Here is a 15,752-nt window from a genome sequence, read left to right on the forward strand (position 1 = left end):
CCCTCCTGGACCTCAACCCCCTGCCCCAGCCCTGATTCCCTTCCTGCCCTCTGAACCCCTCGATCCCAACCCTAAGAACTCTCCTATACCCCTAGCCCCTCATCTCCACCCCCAGACAGAGCCCTCACCCCCCTGCTGTGCTCCCCTGCCTCATCCCTGAACCCCCTCCTGCCCCCTGAATCACTTGGTCCCTGTCCAGACACCCTCCTGCACCCCAACCCCCTCATCCCCAGCCCCATCCCAGAGCTCACACCCTCAGCCAGAGCCCTCACACCCCCACCCTCCTGTTCCAGCCCTGATCCCCCTCCAAACCCCTTGGTCCCAGCCCACCACCCTCCTGCATCCCAAACCCCTCATCCCCACCCCAGAGTCTGTACCTCCAAACCAGAGCCCTCACACCCACCCCCGCACCCCAACTCCCTGCCCCAGCCTAGTGCCCCCTCCCGCACTCCGTACCACTCGGTCCTAGCCCAGAGTCCCCTCCTGCACTCCAAATCCCTCAACCCCGGCCCCATATCAGAGCCCGCTGCAACTATATTAGTCATTAATGCACAGAGCTGACAGCGGGAGCCCCACCATGTGTGAGGCTGACAGCCTGATTCCCAGCCCCAGCTATTACAAGCTCGGATAAATGGGGTTTGACTGTGCTAATGGGGAAATATGTGTGTGTTGCAAACCTCAAAATGTATGCAAAATTGTGGATTGTGTAAAGTAAGTTAATTAAAATCAAAATTGTGGTGGAAGTTTAATATTGTGGGACCCACAATTTCCATGATATTGCAAATTAAGTAGGGCCTTAATCATGCACCATTATCTAACATAACAAAAAAACCCTATAAAAATAAGAATGAGTTAGAATATGTTAATCTATAAAAATAGCTTAAATAAATATAGTTATAGTATATCATCCCGGTTAGCCAAGAGAAGTGCCAACTTATACCAACAAATGAGAATTGGCCATTCTTTAGGAAAGTAAAAATAAGTGTATATGTATAAAACAAGATTAAAATTCATTATGTAAATCAAAGTTTCCTGCTTGCTGATTTAAATTATGATTAAAATCAATGATTTAAATAACTTTTTAATGTAAATCATTCCACCCTGGTTAAATGGAATCATGCTGACAGTAGACTGTTTTGGCAGAAGAGATTTCAGAAAATTATTTAAAATTACTTTTAAGTTGTTTCTAAAGTCGTGTTTTTTTATTTACTGACCATCAGTAAATAATCCGTTATTTCAGATGGTGGGGGTTGATTTATGAGAGAACTTGTACTTGCACTGTGGTGTTAAGCATGTTTTATTGTAGACCTATACCTTTGGTGCTCTTCTGAAACAAACTCAATGCATGTGTGCATATACAAAAATGTCTGGAGGAAATGGCTATTTTCTGTCATTGTCGTATTCATTATAGAATTTAACATCTATCTTTAGGTCTTCAACACTAGATTGTGTATAATTCTCTTGATTTTGTCAAATTAGGTATCTAACATTTTTGGCAGTTTTCCCGTGAGTCCGTTTATATTTATTTTTTTGCTACAGGGGTGGAGAGAGGATCCTAACTTTTAACTTTGTCCTTGCATTTTACTGATAGTTAAGCCTGGTATTTATTAAAGTTTGTGCTGCAAGACATTATGCATTTGATAATTACAAATCTGATGTAATTAGGAAAAAAACATAATTGGCCACCCTTTAATGGTTTAGGTATGAATCCTACAAAGTCCTTGTATCAATGGTACTGCAAAGTTGTGCATGAACTTAACTGTTTTGCAGAATTCAGTCCTATATGGTTGCCACCTCTTGCATGTTTATCATGGATAACACAGCTTTGGCCCCTACTGCAGGAGCTGTTGCTAGAGGATCCAACTGAGATTGGAGCCTCATTGTGCCAGGCACTGTGCGAATACAAAGTAAGGATACGTCTGCCCTACAGTTGCTACAGTAGGTATGCCCCTGCAGCACAGACACTTCCTACATCAGTGAAGGATTTTTTTTTTTGTGGATGTAGTTAATCCACCTCTCCGCGAAGCAGTAGCTAGGTTGTCAGAAGAATTCTTCTACATGACTACGTTGTGGGTTAGGTTGACCTAACCACAGCACGCAGGGGGTGAAGTTTTTCACAATAGCTAGGTTGATCTAATTTGTAAGTGTAGACCAGGCCTAAGAGCCCTTGTTCCAAAGACATTACAGTCTAGTCTAGTGCAAAGCATAGTAGTGAGTTTGTGACACAGTATTGACAACCCCAAGCATTCAAAAGTTGTGGAATCAACCCCCCAAAATCATGAGATGTTAATGGGGCGCTGGAACAATTTGTATGGGGGGTTACTGAGAGCCATTGAACCAAACTGTAAAAACCGTATATGATGAAAACCACTTCATGCCAACAACCCTAGTGCCAGCACCTTTGGATGTTAAAAATAACACATTATGGGTTCTTGTTATTTGCCTTTTTCATTTTGAGTGTTTAGAACTCATATTTTCAAGTTTTTCTCCTTTTTCTCTTCCCCCTTCATACCAGGGTCCCCTCTTCTCCCCCAGTGCCCGGGGCTTTGTGTGCGTCCCCATAACTCATCTCCGTATCCCGTCTGCCACATGCTGGGGCTCTGTAGGTCTCCATTTCCCATACCGTTGTCCCACATTCATCACCTCCATGCCAGAGGCTGTGTGCGTCCCCCATTTTCACCAAAGTCAGCAGGGTTCTGCCCACCGATGCCTAGAACGTTTTCTGAAATGTTGGAACTGATTGGATGCTGTGTGCAAAAGCTGTTGTGTTACAGAAAGACAGAGAAATGCCATCAGGTTGAATATTGGGCTTCGTTTCATTCAGCCAGTTACTTAATGCAATGATATTTGTCAATTTACAAAGGAATTGGAGATCTTAAAGTAGCTGGAAACCTAATGTATTTTTATTGTTAAGAGGGATTTATACTCCTATTTGTTTATATTATTGGGCTGATATTTGTCTCTCTCCCCCAATCCCTAAGTTTTTCATGGAAGGCCTTGTGCACTTTTGGGGGCATGTGATGTGTGGCCAGAAGAGAAGTTCTGGCATAATTTGAGATGAATCCATTACTGAGACAGGTTTTTTTTGGTTGTTTTTTTTTTTTAAAGATGGTGACATTTTTTTAAATGTCATCAGTTTTCAGTGTCGTATTTAAAAAACTGCTGGACTTGAAACTTATTGGAATAAGAGAATTGTAGGACTGGAAGGGACCTCGATAGGCCATCTAGTCCAGTCCCCTGCACTTAGGCTGAACTAATTATTATAGACCAGCATTTCTCAAATGTGGCCACCAGGGACTTGCGGCCAAGCCTCCTGGGCTGGAGGGATGCGGGGGGGGGGGGGAAATTAACAGCCATTCCCCCTCCCTGTTGCTCCTGGATGCCCTGCCTTGGTGTTGGTTGCTGGAGCTGCCAGTAGGGGTTGGGTCCTGCCTCCCTCTGGAGACACCTGGGGCACAATGCTGGAGGAGCAGGCACCCAGTGAGTTCTCCACCTTCCCAGGGGCGGTGGGGTTCACCCCTGGGATGGTGGGGTGGCAGGCTCTGGCTGCAGGGCTTCAGGCTCCAGTCCCTGGCTCCAGCTGCACAGCTTCAGGCTCTGCTGCCTCCATTGGCCATTTAGGGCTTAATTTGTTTCCAGGCTTGCCGGGGCTGAGTAAGTCTGCTGTGAAAAATGATACTTGTACATTTGTTAATATCACTTTTCACAAGGGACTTACTAGCTAGCAATAAATAAATTACAATGATTTGTTTTCCTTAAAGCTAATAAAGTATTTTAGGAAATAGTGTGAGAGCGGCCACCAGCAAGAGTTGGCAGCCGCACTCTGAGGCCACCAAAAAATTTGCCCTGAGAACCCCTGTATATAGCCCAACTCTGACAAGTGTTTGTCTAGCTTGTTCTTAATCCTCCAATGACAGTTTCCACAACTTCCCTAGGTAATTTGGTCTAGTGCAGGGGTTCTCAAACTTCATTGCACCGCAACAACTTTCTGACAACAAAAATCACTACACAACCCCAGGAGGGGGGGAACAAAGCCTGAGCCCACTGCCCTGGGCGGGGGGGGGAGGGCAAAGCCGAAGCCCCAGGGCTTCAGTCTCAGGCAGGGGACCTGTAACCTGAGCCCTGCTGCCTAGAGCTGAAGCCCTTGGGCTTCGGCTACAGCGCTGGGCTTTGGGGCTCAGGCATTGGCTTCAGCCCTGGGCTCCAGCAAGTCCAATGCCAGCCCTGGCAACCGCATTAGAACAGGGTCGTGACTCGCTTTGGGGTCCCGACCCACGGTTTGAAAACCCCTAATCTAGTGCTTAGCGCTTCCCTTACAGTTTGGAAGTTTTTCCTAATGTCTAACCTAAATCTCCCTTGCTGCAATTTAAGCCCATTATTTCTTGTCCTGTCCTCAGTGGATAAGGAGAGAGATTTATCACCCTCTTCTTTATAACCTTTTATGTACTTGGAGACTGTTATCATGTTTCCCCCTGGTCTTCTCTTCTCCATACTAAACAAACCCAATTTTTTTCAATCTTTTCACTGTAGGTCATGTTTTCTAGACCTTTAATCCCCCCCCCCCCCTTGAATTCTCCAGTTTGTCCACCTCTTTCCGAAAATGTGGTGCCCAGAATTGGACACAGTTCTCCAGTTGAGGTCTTGTGCGTTGCTTACAATTCTCCTGCTAATACATCCCAGAATGATGTTCGCTTTTTTTCCCAACAGTATTACATTGTTGACTCTCATTCCTAGGCAGTCATTTCCCATTTCATATGTGTGCAACTGATTGATTGTTCCTTCCTAAACAGAGTATTTTGCATTTGTCTTTATTGAATTTCATCCTGTTTTATTTCAGACCATTTCTTCAGTTTGTCAAGGTCATTTTGAAGTCTGATCCTGTCCTCTCAAGCACTTGCAACCCTCCCAGCTTGGTTATCCACAAACTATAAGTGTAGACTTTGTGCCATTATCCAAATCATTTATAAAGATATTGAGTAGAACCAGACCCAGGGCAGATCCCTGTGGAACCCCGCTTGATATGTCCTTCCAGCTTGATTGTGAACCATTGATAACTGATCCGAGTATGGTTTTCCAACCATTTCTGCACTCCCCTTTTAGTAGGTTCATCTAGGCCACATTTCCCTAATTTGCTTATGAGAAGGTCATATGAGACAGTATCAAAAGTCTTAGTAAAGTTGAGATATATCACATCTGCTGCTTCCCTCCTAGACACAAGACTCATTACCATATCAAAGAAGTATGTTAGGTTGGTTTGCCATGACTTGTTCTTCACAAATCCATGTTCACTGTTGTTTATCACTTATCTTCTAGGTGCTTGCAAATTGTTTGCATATTTGCTCTTTTATTTTTCTGAGTACCGAAGTAAAGCTGAGGGGTCTGTAATTCCTCAGGTTATCCTTTTCCCCCTTTTTATATATACAGGTATTATATTTGCCCTTTTCCAGTCCTTTGGGATCTCTCCTGTCCTCCACCAGTTCTCAGAGATGATCGCTAATGGCTCAGAGATCTCTTCAGCCAGTTACTTAAATATTCTAGGACATATTTTGTCAGGCCCTGCCCACGTGAAGATATTTAACTTGTCTCAGTAATTCTTAACTTGTTTTTCTCTTGTTTTAGCCTCCCATCCTACCCTATTTACACTGATGTTCACTAGGTTAGGCTGATGCAGCTGTGCTGCTGTAAGCTCTTTAGTGTAGCTGCTCTAAGCCGACAGGAGAGAGCTCTCATGTTCCCAACAAGCAGAAGTAGCTGTGTCGGCAGGAGAAGCTCTCCTGCTGACATAACTCTGTTCACGTCGGCACTTACATCAGTGTAATTTATGTCACTCAGGAGGTTGGCTTATTAATGCCCCTAAGTGACATAAGTTATACCGACCTAAGTGGTAGTGTAGACATACCTTTTGTCATCTGGTCACTGCTAACCTTGCTGCGTTTTCCATTCTGTTCTCATTGAGTAATGGGCCTACCCTTTCCTTGGTCTTCCTCATGCTTCCAATGTATTTGTAAAATGTTTTTGTTACCCTTTATGTGCCTAGCCTAGTTTAATCTCATTTTATGCCTTTATAATTTTGTGTCTATGTGCTTGTTGTTTTTTTTACATTTGTCCTCTGTAATTTGACCTAGTTTCCATTTTTTGTGTATCTCTATATTTTGAGTTTCAGGTAATTGAAAATCTCCTGGTTAAGCCAGGAGGTGGTCTCTTACCATAGTTCCTATTTTTTCTACATTTTGGGATAGTTTGCTCTTGTGCACTTAATAATATCTCTTTAAAAAACTGTCAACTCTCCTGAGTTCTTTTTTCCCTTAGACTTGCTTCCCACAGGATCGTATTGCTTATACTCTGTATGCTAAATTCTGCCTTCTTGAAGTCCATTGTATTTATTTTGCTGTTTTTCCTCCTACCATGCCTTAGAATCATGAACTCTGACATTTCATGAGCAGTTTCAACCTAGCTGCCTTTAAATTATCAAATAGTTTGTCCTTATTTGTCAGAATGAAATCTAGAATAGCCTCTCCCCTAGTTGCTCTCTCAAACTTTGTAATAAAAAGTTGTCTCCAATGCATTCCAAGAACTTGTTGAATAATCTGTGCCCTGCTGTATTATTTTCCCAACAGATGTCTGAGTAGTTGAAGTCCCCCATCACCAACAAGTCCTGTGCTTTGGATAATTTTGTTAGTTGCTTAAAAAAAGCCTCATCCACCTCTTCTTCCTGGTTAAGTGTTCTATAGTAGACCCCCTACCATGACATCATCTGTGGGGGGGGGGTTTGGTGTTTTTTTAATCCCTTTTATCCTTATCCAGAGACTTTCAACAGGTCTGCCTCCCACTTCTATTTTGACCTCAGTGCAAGAGTATACATCTTTGATACACAAAACACCTCCTCCTTTTTTCCCTCCCTATTGATCCTGAACAAGCTGTACTGTTCTATACCAATATTCCAATCATGTGAATTATCCCACCAAGTCTCTCTGATGCCAATTATGTCATAATTGTGATTACTCACTAGTATTTCTAGTTCTTCCTGTTTATTCCCCATACTTTTTGCATTAGCATACAGATATCTAAGATATCTAATTTTCAAACTGTGGTCCACTGAATAGTGTGGGGGTGCCACAGTTTCCCCTATGCAGTTCTTAAGTATCTAGGTGGTGGGATAAGGGTGAATGATCATTGCAGAGCCCTAGAGGGCAGGTGTGTGCAGGGGTCTGGACACAGAGAATGGCCGACACCCTGTTTCCTGGCAACTGATGGCCTGGGCCTTTCCTCCTGCAAGATGAGAGCTAAAGGGTTGGAGGACAAAGGAATCGGGTGCCCTCCTGTCCTGGGAGAGGGACAAAGCCCAGAGGAGGAGGGGCTGGAGAGTGTCAGTATGGGGCTGGCTGGGGATATGGAGTGAAGTGCAGACGTGGTTGTCTGGCTTACTGCCCCCCAAAATGGACCCGGCTGAGGGGTCCTGTTCTCTGCACCTACAAGCTCTGTTTTAGACCATGTTCCTGTCATCTAATAAACCTTCTGTTTTACTGGCTGGCTAAGAGTCACGTCAGACTGCGAAGTTGGGGTGCAGGACCCTCTGGCTTCCCCAGGACCCCGCCTGGGGCAGACTCGCTGTGGGAAGCGCTCAGAGGAGCAGAGGATGCCAAATGCTCCAAGGTCTGCGAAAGGTGACTATGAAAGTTTCAGATCCCAGAAAAGGCATTCAGTTTTTCTGATCAATCAAAAGTATGTGAATACCCCCACCTACAGGTCAAAACCCAGAAGTGTTGTTGTTACCATAAAAGCCCACAGTTTAATGCCCTTTCTCATGCTGCATCAAGTGCTGTGCCGAACATGTGCAACATTTATAGTTGAATTCTATTCAGTCAGTTTTCAGTCTAAGATTTCTATGACGGGGGTCCATGGATCACAAGTTAAATTTCCAAAAGGTTCCATACTTCCATGTGAAATTTTTTAGGGGTCTGCAAAAGAAAGAAGGTTGAAAACTATTGGACTAAGATGTTCATTAGATTTCTCCTCCATATTCCCTCCTTTGTCCTTGCTATGGTTGCCTTTGTTCCCCCCAGGTTCTGACCCTTCACCCAGGTCTCCATGTTTTGGACTTACCCATGGGCTTTTGTCTCCTGCTCCCATCGAACCTGGTTTAAAGCCCTCCTCAGTCTGCATCCGAAGGTACTCCTTCCTCGATAGGTGGACCTGGTCTCTGCTCAACAAACCTTCTCGGAACAGCATCCCATGTTAAAAAAGCAGAAGCGCTCCTGGCGAGATCATCTGTGTAGCTGTGGTTCACCTCCAGGTTCACCTGTTTGTCTCTACCTGGGCCCCATCCTTGATTGGAAGGCTGGATCAGAACACCACCGGTGCCTCCAACTCCTTCACCTTCACACCCTGAGCCTGATAGTCACTTTTGATCTGCTCAAGGTCATACCTTGCAGTATCATTAATGCACACATGGACAAGCAGCATAGGGTAGTTGTCAGAGGGCTGGATGATCCTTGGCAAGCCTTCCATAATGTCTTGGTTATGGGCCCCTGGCAGGCAGCACACTTCCCAGGATGCCAGGTTAGTCTGGCAGATGGATGCCTGCATCCCCCTTAGAAGGGAGTCACTGACCACCACCCTTTGTTTTCTCTTAAAAGTGGGGCCATGATCCTCATAGCCTTAGGGGTACATGGTTTCTCCTTCTCCATGTTTGGGAGAGATTCCTCATCCCTCTTTGCCTGGGCAGCATACTCTTTTTTTTTTTTTTTTTTTAAATCTTTGTGGATGATGGGTTGGGAGCAGGCGTTGAGCACTGTCAGCTGCCAGAAGTAACAAGCAGCAAGTTCCCTCCCTGTGAAGGAGCCATTTTCTCCTTCCCTGGTGGTGCTACAGAAGTCTTCTCTGGCTGGATTGCTTCATCAGCTTTGGAGATTTCCATACGCATATTTTCAACGAATTCCTCATGTGCCTAGATTTGTCTCTGCTTAGCTACCTCCTCTTGTAGCTCTCCCACGTGCTTCCTGAGAGATTTTGCAGATAGACACCTCTCACATTGGATGGTCTCCCCAGCCTGGTTTTCTGTGATGGGGAAATACAGGCCACAGTCTCTGCAAATCCACACCAGTACCTAGGTAGAGGCATCCATAGTCGGGTTTTCTGTCTGGACAGAAGTGCAGCTGGATCAGCCAGAGCAGTGTTGGCACTGGTGATGTGGCCTTTCCAAATTGTATTTCATCTCAGAAATAGAAATAAGTGCTCTGCCGGCTTCCAGAAGATTTTAAAAAATGCCCAGAAATGGTGGAGAATTAAATACTTTCATTTAGAAAGGTTTCAGAGTAGCAGCCGTGTTAGTCTGTATTCGCAAAAAGAAAACGAGTACTTGTGGCACCTTAGAGACTAACAAATTTATTAGAGCATAAGCTTTCGTGAGCTATAGCTCACTTCATCGGATGCATCCGATGAAGTGAGCTGTAGCTCACGAAAGCTTATGCTCAAATAAATTTGTTAGTTTCTAAGGTGCCACAAGTACTTGTTTTCTTTTTTCATTTAGAAAGGCTCTATTCCTTTTTTTTGCAGGTAGTCCTCAGGATATAAACTGATAGATTGCATCAGAGGTTTGTCATGGTGCCTTTTTCCCCATTAAAAAACGGAATCAGAAAAAGCAATGGATTTCCCTCTCCCTGCTCCTCCAGTCTCTCTATTTTTAGTTGTACTCTTGGGCTTTGCCTGCTCTTGATGATTGCATAATTGTTAAATGAAATGATAGTATAGAACAACTAGAAGAACCAGTGGTGTAATGTGTTTGCACAAATCATATCTTTTCAGTTGCGGTTTTGTCCTGAGTCCATTCTTGAACACATTTGCAGTTGAAGAAAATCATTAAGTCCCCTTAACGTGGGTGCCATTTTCTAGTCTTCCGTTAAAAAAAAAATATATATATATAGGGCCAAGAAAAATGATGATAGTTTTTGGTTTAATTGAGTTGAAGTTGAGTTCTTGTAACAATGTTGTTGTTTCTCTTTCCTACCAATATTGATTATTTTTGTTTGTTTCAATTTGGAATATGAAATAAATAAATACATAAGTATATGCAATTATTCAAGAATAACATTACAAGTATGCATTTTGAAATAGGTGAGCAATGAACTGTCCTACCATGTGCCATAAAATCCATTTCCTGAGCTAATTAAAAAGGCCACTGTCCTCTCTTTCTCAAGGCTGTTAATGATTAGGCTGAATAGCAGTCAAGGATAGCTCATATTTATTTGTTAAACTTCTTGAACCATGAAGGTGTGGACCTAGCAAACCTATGTAACAATGTCATATTGTTATCAATAACTCCATCCTCCTACCTCCTTGCCTACTACTGTTTGTTACTTACTTGGTGCACCTTGTTTGAAATCTGATAGTGCTTTATGGCACAGAGTGTCTTTCTGTTCATTTGTACAGCTTGTAACACAGTAAGTCCCCAATCACTTTGTGTGCTACTGTGATACAAATAATAAATATTGATTCTGATGATACTATTTGCAAACTTCCATCTTTGATCTCGACCAAAAACTGTTCAAAACTGCAACAATTAAAATCACATAATTTGATATCTTCAGATTGATGCTACTCTTTCTTTAGCTGCACCCTCTGCAAAGTATCTGCCTTTTGCCCTATATGGCTGAACCTGGTCACTGGCTGTGACACAAAAGGCCTTGTCTGGGTGTTTAGGGTATGTGTAGCTACACACTGCAGTGAAAGGCAGGCTGTGGCTACACTGTAGTGTGGAGCTAATTTCGACAGTGAAAGCATCTGCCATTCCCAACACAGGGAGCTGCTGGAACCTTCCTGGCTGGCTCCACCTGCCAGAGCTTTTCCTCACTGCTGGAGACTTTCACTGTGGCGTGGAAAGTTTCCCACAGTGGGATACTACACTGTTAAAAATAATGGTGTAGACAAGAGCGGTGCTGCTTGGGCATGTAGAGAGCTATGTAGGGTATATGTACCCGAATGTCTTTATTGGCCTAAGCAGCACCATCCACACACTGCTATTTATACCATGCTTGGGGGCGGGTGCAGTGTCTGTACTCTACATGAGCGTAGATGTAGTCAACAGTAAGGAACTTTTCTAAAATATATTTAACACTGGGTGCATATCTATTGTAGACAAGGCTCTGGGGTCCATACCTGTTTTCACTACCATGTTTAATCTTGTTGAAAAGTTTAAACAGTGATGAAAATGGGTCCAGACCTGGAATCCTTGTCTACACTAAGGCTGTAACCTGTAGCTGAAGATATGAGAGAACTGGTGGGAATTTTTTTGTAAACTTCCCTAGTGCAGAGAAGAGTAAACTGACAACTGAAACGCATGTTACTCCCATTATTTCTTCAATACACCTTTGGAGAAGAGATGCTAAAGCAATATCTGTAAACCTAGGATTTGCTATTGGAAATAATTGTGGATAATGTAAGCATGGTGTTACAGTCCTTGTGATTTCATCCAAATTCTTTTCTGCACATAAGAAATATTTTAGCCTGAGTCATAATTTCACTTGTCGTGATTGCCAGTATATTTCACACCATAGAAATTTTATAGAAGTGTGGATAGTGCAGCTCTACAGATGAATGTATGAAAAGCTGTGGAACGGTATACTTGAGATGTAAAATTAGGAGAGCACATCAGTGTTAGCACAATAATGAGACGAATGTCATGTTGTGCATATTAGGTAGCAGTCTGCCTCAGTTTCAAAATAGCATGTCAACAAAATATTCATCATTATTTTTTTCTTTTTCAGCTTCTCAACAAAGATACCTAATGGGAAGGCTTTACATTTTCATCCTTCGGTTCTGCATTTTGGAATGCAGTGAGTATCTTAGATTATTGTTCTTTTAGTTAATAGGAGGACTACCAAATTGGGGCAAGTTTGGAATGAAAGAGCATTAGCCCAGATCATTCCTTTCTATGGGAGATCCTACAAGAGGGGTCTCAAAGGAAGGAAATCATCTTAGTGGTCTCCCTAGAAAGATCCCCAGACACATTGTCCTGTTGAGGCCATCGTCATACAGGGTCCAGGCTCCCAGCAGCCTTCCTTCTTCCAGATACCTAGCAGTGTGGCTCAGAGCAAGTCGTAGTAAAAACACTGACATCTTTGTGCGCTAGCATGCTGACTGTTCCTGTCCCACTAACTGTAGCTGGGCTAGTGTTAACAAAGGGAGTTTTTTTCAGAAAGAGTGTTATAGACAAGGTATAGATACTCTCATTGCTCCCAAATCACAAGAAATATGACTCACCACTGTGACTGCAGTAAAGTTCCTGGGTTTGAGGAACATTGATCATTGGGGGTCAGGTGAAAACGGTAGCTTCAGGGTTCGGGAGTAGAACACGATGTTAAACGGAAAATGTGTGACTGTAGACAGGAAACTAGTGAACATTGAGTAAACAGCATTTGTAGGTGATTCCTGTAGCTGTACCAAATAGGTTCTTACCGTTGGATGGCCTCTTAATGAGATAAGTTGTCTCAGTAGATCTGGAAGTGGGCTTGTTATCGGACAAGACTAACACTTAAAAGAAACCAAATCTCCAAAAAAAACAAATACATAGCTAGAATCTATAAGGGTTTCTGTGCTGCTTAAGTTTTGGCTAGAGGAAAGCTTTTAAAGAATGATTAGCAAGCAGTTTTATCCCATCAGTAACCAAAAAGCACAATCCCCTTGTGAGTTAAAGGAATGTTCTAGAAGAAGCAGCGAATGTCTGCATCAGAAACAGCTTTCAAACTTCTTACCAAAAATATATGGCCTAAAAGAATCATTTTGTCAACTGACCAAGCCAGGCTTTTACTTCTCTTAAACATAATTTATTAGTTTCCTCAAAAATCTGTATCCAGCAAGTAAAAAAAAAAAAAAAACCAACCCAGCCTGACCACTCTATATATGATGTTTCACAAACTGTTAATGACCGTTTTTGTTTTTTGCTGTGTGTAACCGATATGTTTCAATGTCATTTATTTTTCTTTATATTTTAAAGAGTCAAATTCTGGGTTGTGTAATCTTCAAATACGTTAAGCTGACAAATTGTTACATATCAAAATGTTTTAATAGCACCAAAATTTGTGTTGATTTTTCTTGCAAATTACCAGTGTCTATAAAATCAGTAATACTTTGTTTTTTTTCCCTTAGGTTACTGGGACTGCCCAGATCTAAAATGCTGTATGCTTATAACCCTAGTAGGGATAGAGAAGTTGTAGTGAATTCAGTGTTTACAGCTACTAGACATTTTCATGTGTCTCCTGTTCATAGCAGGGTGAGTGTTGATGTACTCTTGGAAACTATGCAGTGGCGGTGTGCCAAAGCTTCATGTTTGTTTTGGCCTAAAGTTTTTGTTCTGTGCTCTTTTTCCATGCTACCCCAACTCATTCTTTCTCTGTGTTTGTTAGCTTGTGTTTTTGTTTCACTTTTATACCTGGACGGATGGGGGGGAAAATTTCAACCTCCTACAATAAGAGAGGCTCATTTTATGATGGCTGAGAAAGGAAAGAATTTGTCATTGTTAAGATGGTTTGTTAAATCCCACTCTACTGTATGTACCATAGTGCTTCTGTGGAGTTCAGTAGTTGAAAGGCCTTAAGCTGTTTATAGCCTTGGATTCTCAATCTCTTGAATATAGTCCTGTATGTTCCTTATAAAGGAGATTTACAATACAATGCTTTTTAAAGATTTTGGATTGCAGTTATAAAAATAACAAACTTCAGGATAATTGTTTAATTAAACTCTCTTTGTGAAGCTTAAGAACATTTAAAGTATGTAAAAAGTACACTGCGGTGCTCACAATTTTACAAAGCCCAGATTTCACCCTCTTCTGGTGGGCTGGTATTTTTTTTTCCCCGTTTGCTTATATCCAATCAGCATTTTGACTAGGGCTGGATGAATGGTTCAGCAAATAAGCTTGAACTTGGCTCACATAAATGGGGACGAGTTAGAATTTTCCAGACATAAACTTGATCCTGTTTTTATGAATTAGGCTCAGAGTTAGTTGCCAAACTGTATGCCCAACCTTAACTGTGACTCAGTTCATTAAGCATCATATACCTCATGCATTGGTTCACTTCACAGTATGTACTGAACTACAGAGAACCAATTGTTGGGCTGAAAAGTTTTTGGACATCGGTATTGTGTAGGTGGACAAGCTTTTAGAGTGTTCTGTTAAAAAAAATCCAAACTGACCATTTGATATTCTAAAAATTCAGGGCTCAACATTGCACATTGCTGAGTGCTTTCAGTTCTTGTCTTTATTGGGAGTTGAGTGTGCTCAGTACTTGGCGGGATGGGGCCCAGCATTTGTGGGGTTCATGCATCTGGATTCATATATAGAAAAGTCTGATGATAGATGATGTCAAAGGGAAGGAGCTGCTATTAGCTGTATTGAGCAGCAGGCTTTTATGTTGTCTCTTTAGGTGATTCCAGCAATGGGAAAAATTTCTTTCAGAGTCCTCTTTCTGCCAACAGAGGAAGGCAATATTGAAAGTTCATTATTTATAAATACCTCATCTCATGGAGTACTTTCATATCAGGTAACTTTTCAATTGATGTGTGCTTCAAAAATGACATCTAAAGACATTAACTTAAAAATCCAATTTTGAAAATATATTGAATTCCTGACATAACCAGGATAAAGGGAGCAAAGTTTGCCGTTGACTAAGGCCCTGGTCCTAAAAACCCTTACGTATGCACTTACTGGGCAGTTACTATCAACTGTATGCAGTTTCTCTCATTACTGGGGCTACTCATAGTAATACAGTTAAGCATGTGTGTTTGTAGGATTGGGGTCTATGCCCACCTACCACAAATAGCTGCTTCTACACCATGTGGCAGCTTGGCATGCACTATCCGGGGATGTAACATAAATTAGAAGTGTTTAGGAAACAGATTTACTGAGTCCTGTGTAGGTGGTCTTCGAGCTACACTGGGGTTCTTTTGTGAACAGATGCAGTGGAGTCTCACAGGGTGGAAGGGGTAAGTCTTAGCAGTTTTAGGCTTCTTGGAAAATAAAACAAAAGGGTTAGTGATGGTTGGTGACCTGAAGGCTCCTCTTAATCTGGTTACCTGAAGAATTCACCACATATTTCTTAACTTATTTGACATTAAAATATTTTAAAGGGGATGTTACATATTTGTGGGGGGGGTTTTTTGCACTTTGATTAATTTTTAAATTCTTTTCTTCCATTATTTAAAAAAAGAACACCAACTTGAACCACATTGCCCACTCCCTCATCCTGAGACTGCAATAGGAAAGAAATATCAAAATGAGATGTAGGTCAACTAACTTGAAAAATATACCTGATAATGCACACTATTGGTGTGTGGCACAAGTAGAGGCTCAGAACTGTGGTTGGGATTTTTTTTTTAAGGGAAACTAGAAGAACAGTATACTATCCGCTGATTTTCATCTCACTTTTTTGTCCAGCTTCTCTTCCCATTCATTTGACTTGTTGCTCTTCATACATCTCATTTCACCTTGTCCTTTTGTAGACAAGCTGTAGGAAGGTGTTTTTATAAAATGATCAGTCATTTCACTCGCCACTGAGGCTGAATGTATTAAACCAAATTCATTCCTGGTTGTAACATACAAATTTCAGTGGAGATACTAACTTACAGCAAGATTTTACCAGTCTGCAAAGATTTTTACGGCAGTCATCTTTAATAGAATAAAGTAAGAGCTTTAACTTCAATTATAACAGGGCCACACACTCTAGGGTAGGCATAACTTTTGTGGTGCAGGAGGCGTTAAG

At 42.0% G+C, this 15,752-nt stretch overlaps 1 protein-coding gene across 10 annotated transcripts in view; it reads left to right on the top strand.

Annotated features, from left to right (window-relative positions):
• Window positions 1-15,752, top strand: part of TMEM131L (transmembrane 131 like) — a 117,491-nt gene that overhangs the window by 44,617 nt on the left and 57,122 nt on the right. For 7 of the 10 annotated variants that reach the window (XM_038398703.2, XM_043513169.1, XM_043513175.1 and 4 more), the window contains 3 exons: window positions 11,763-11,831; window positions 13,144-13,267; window positions 14,418-14,534. In XM_038398703.2, the coding sequence (XP_038254631.1) occupies window positions 11,763-11,831; window positions 13,144-13,267; window positions 14,418-14,534 (310 nt within the window). The remainder of the gene's footprint in view (window positions 1-11,762; window positions 11,832-13,143; window positions 13,268-14,417; window positions 14,535-15,752) is intronic. The other 3 variants (XM_043513171.1, XM_043513172.1, XM_043513170.1) reach the window with 1 other exon arrangement.

The sequence above is a fragment of the Dermochelys coriacea genome, chromosome 4, assembly GCF_009764565.3.
Source record: "Dermochelys coriacea isolate rDerCor1 chromosome 4, rDerCor1.pri.v4, whole genome shotgun sequence".
Lineage (NCBI taxonomy): Eukaryota > Metazoa > Chordata > Testudines > Dermochelyidae > Dermochelys > Dermochelys coriacea.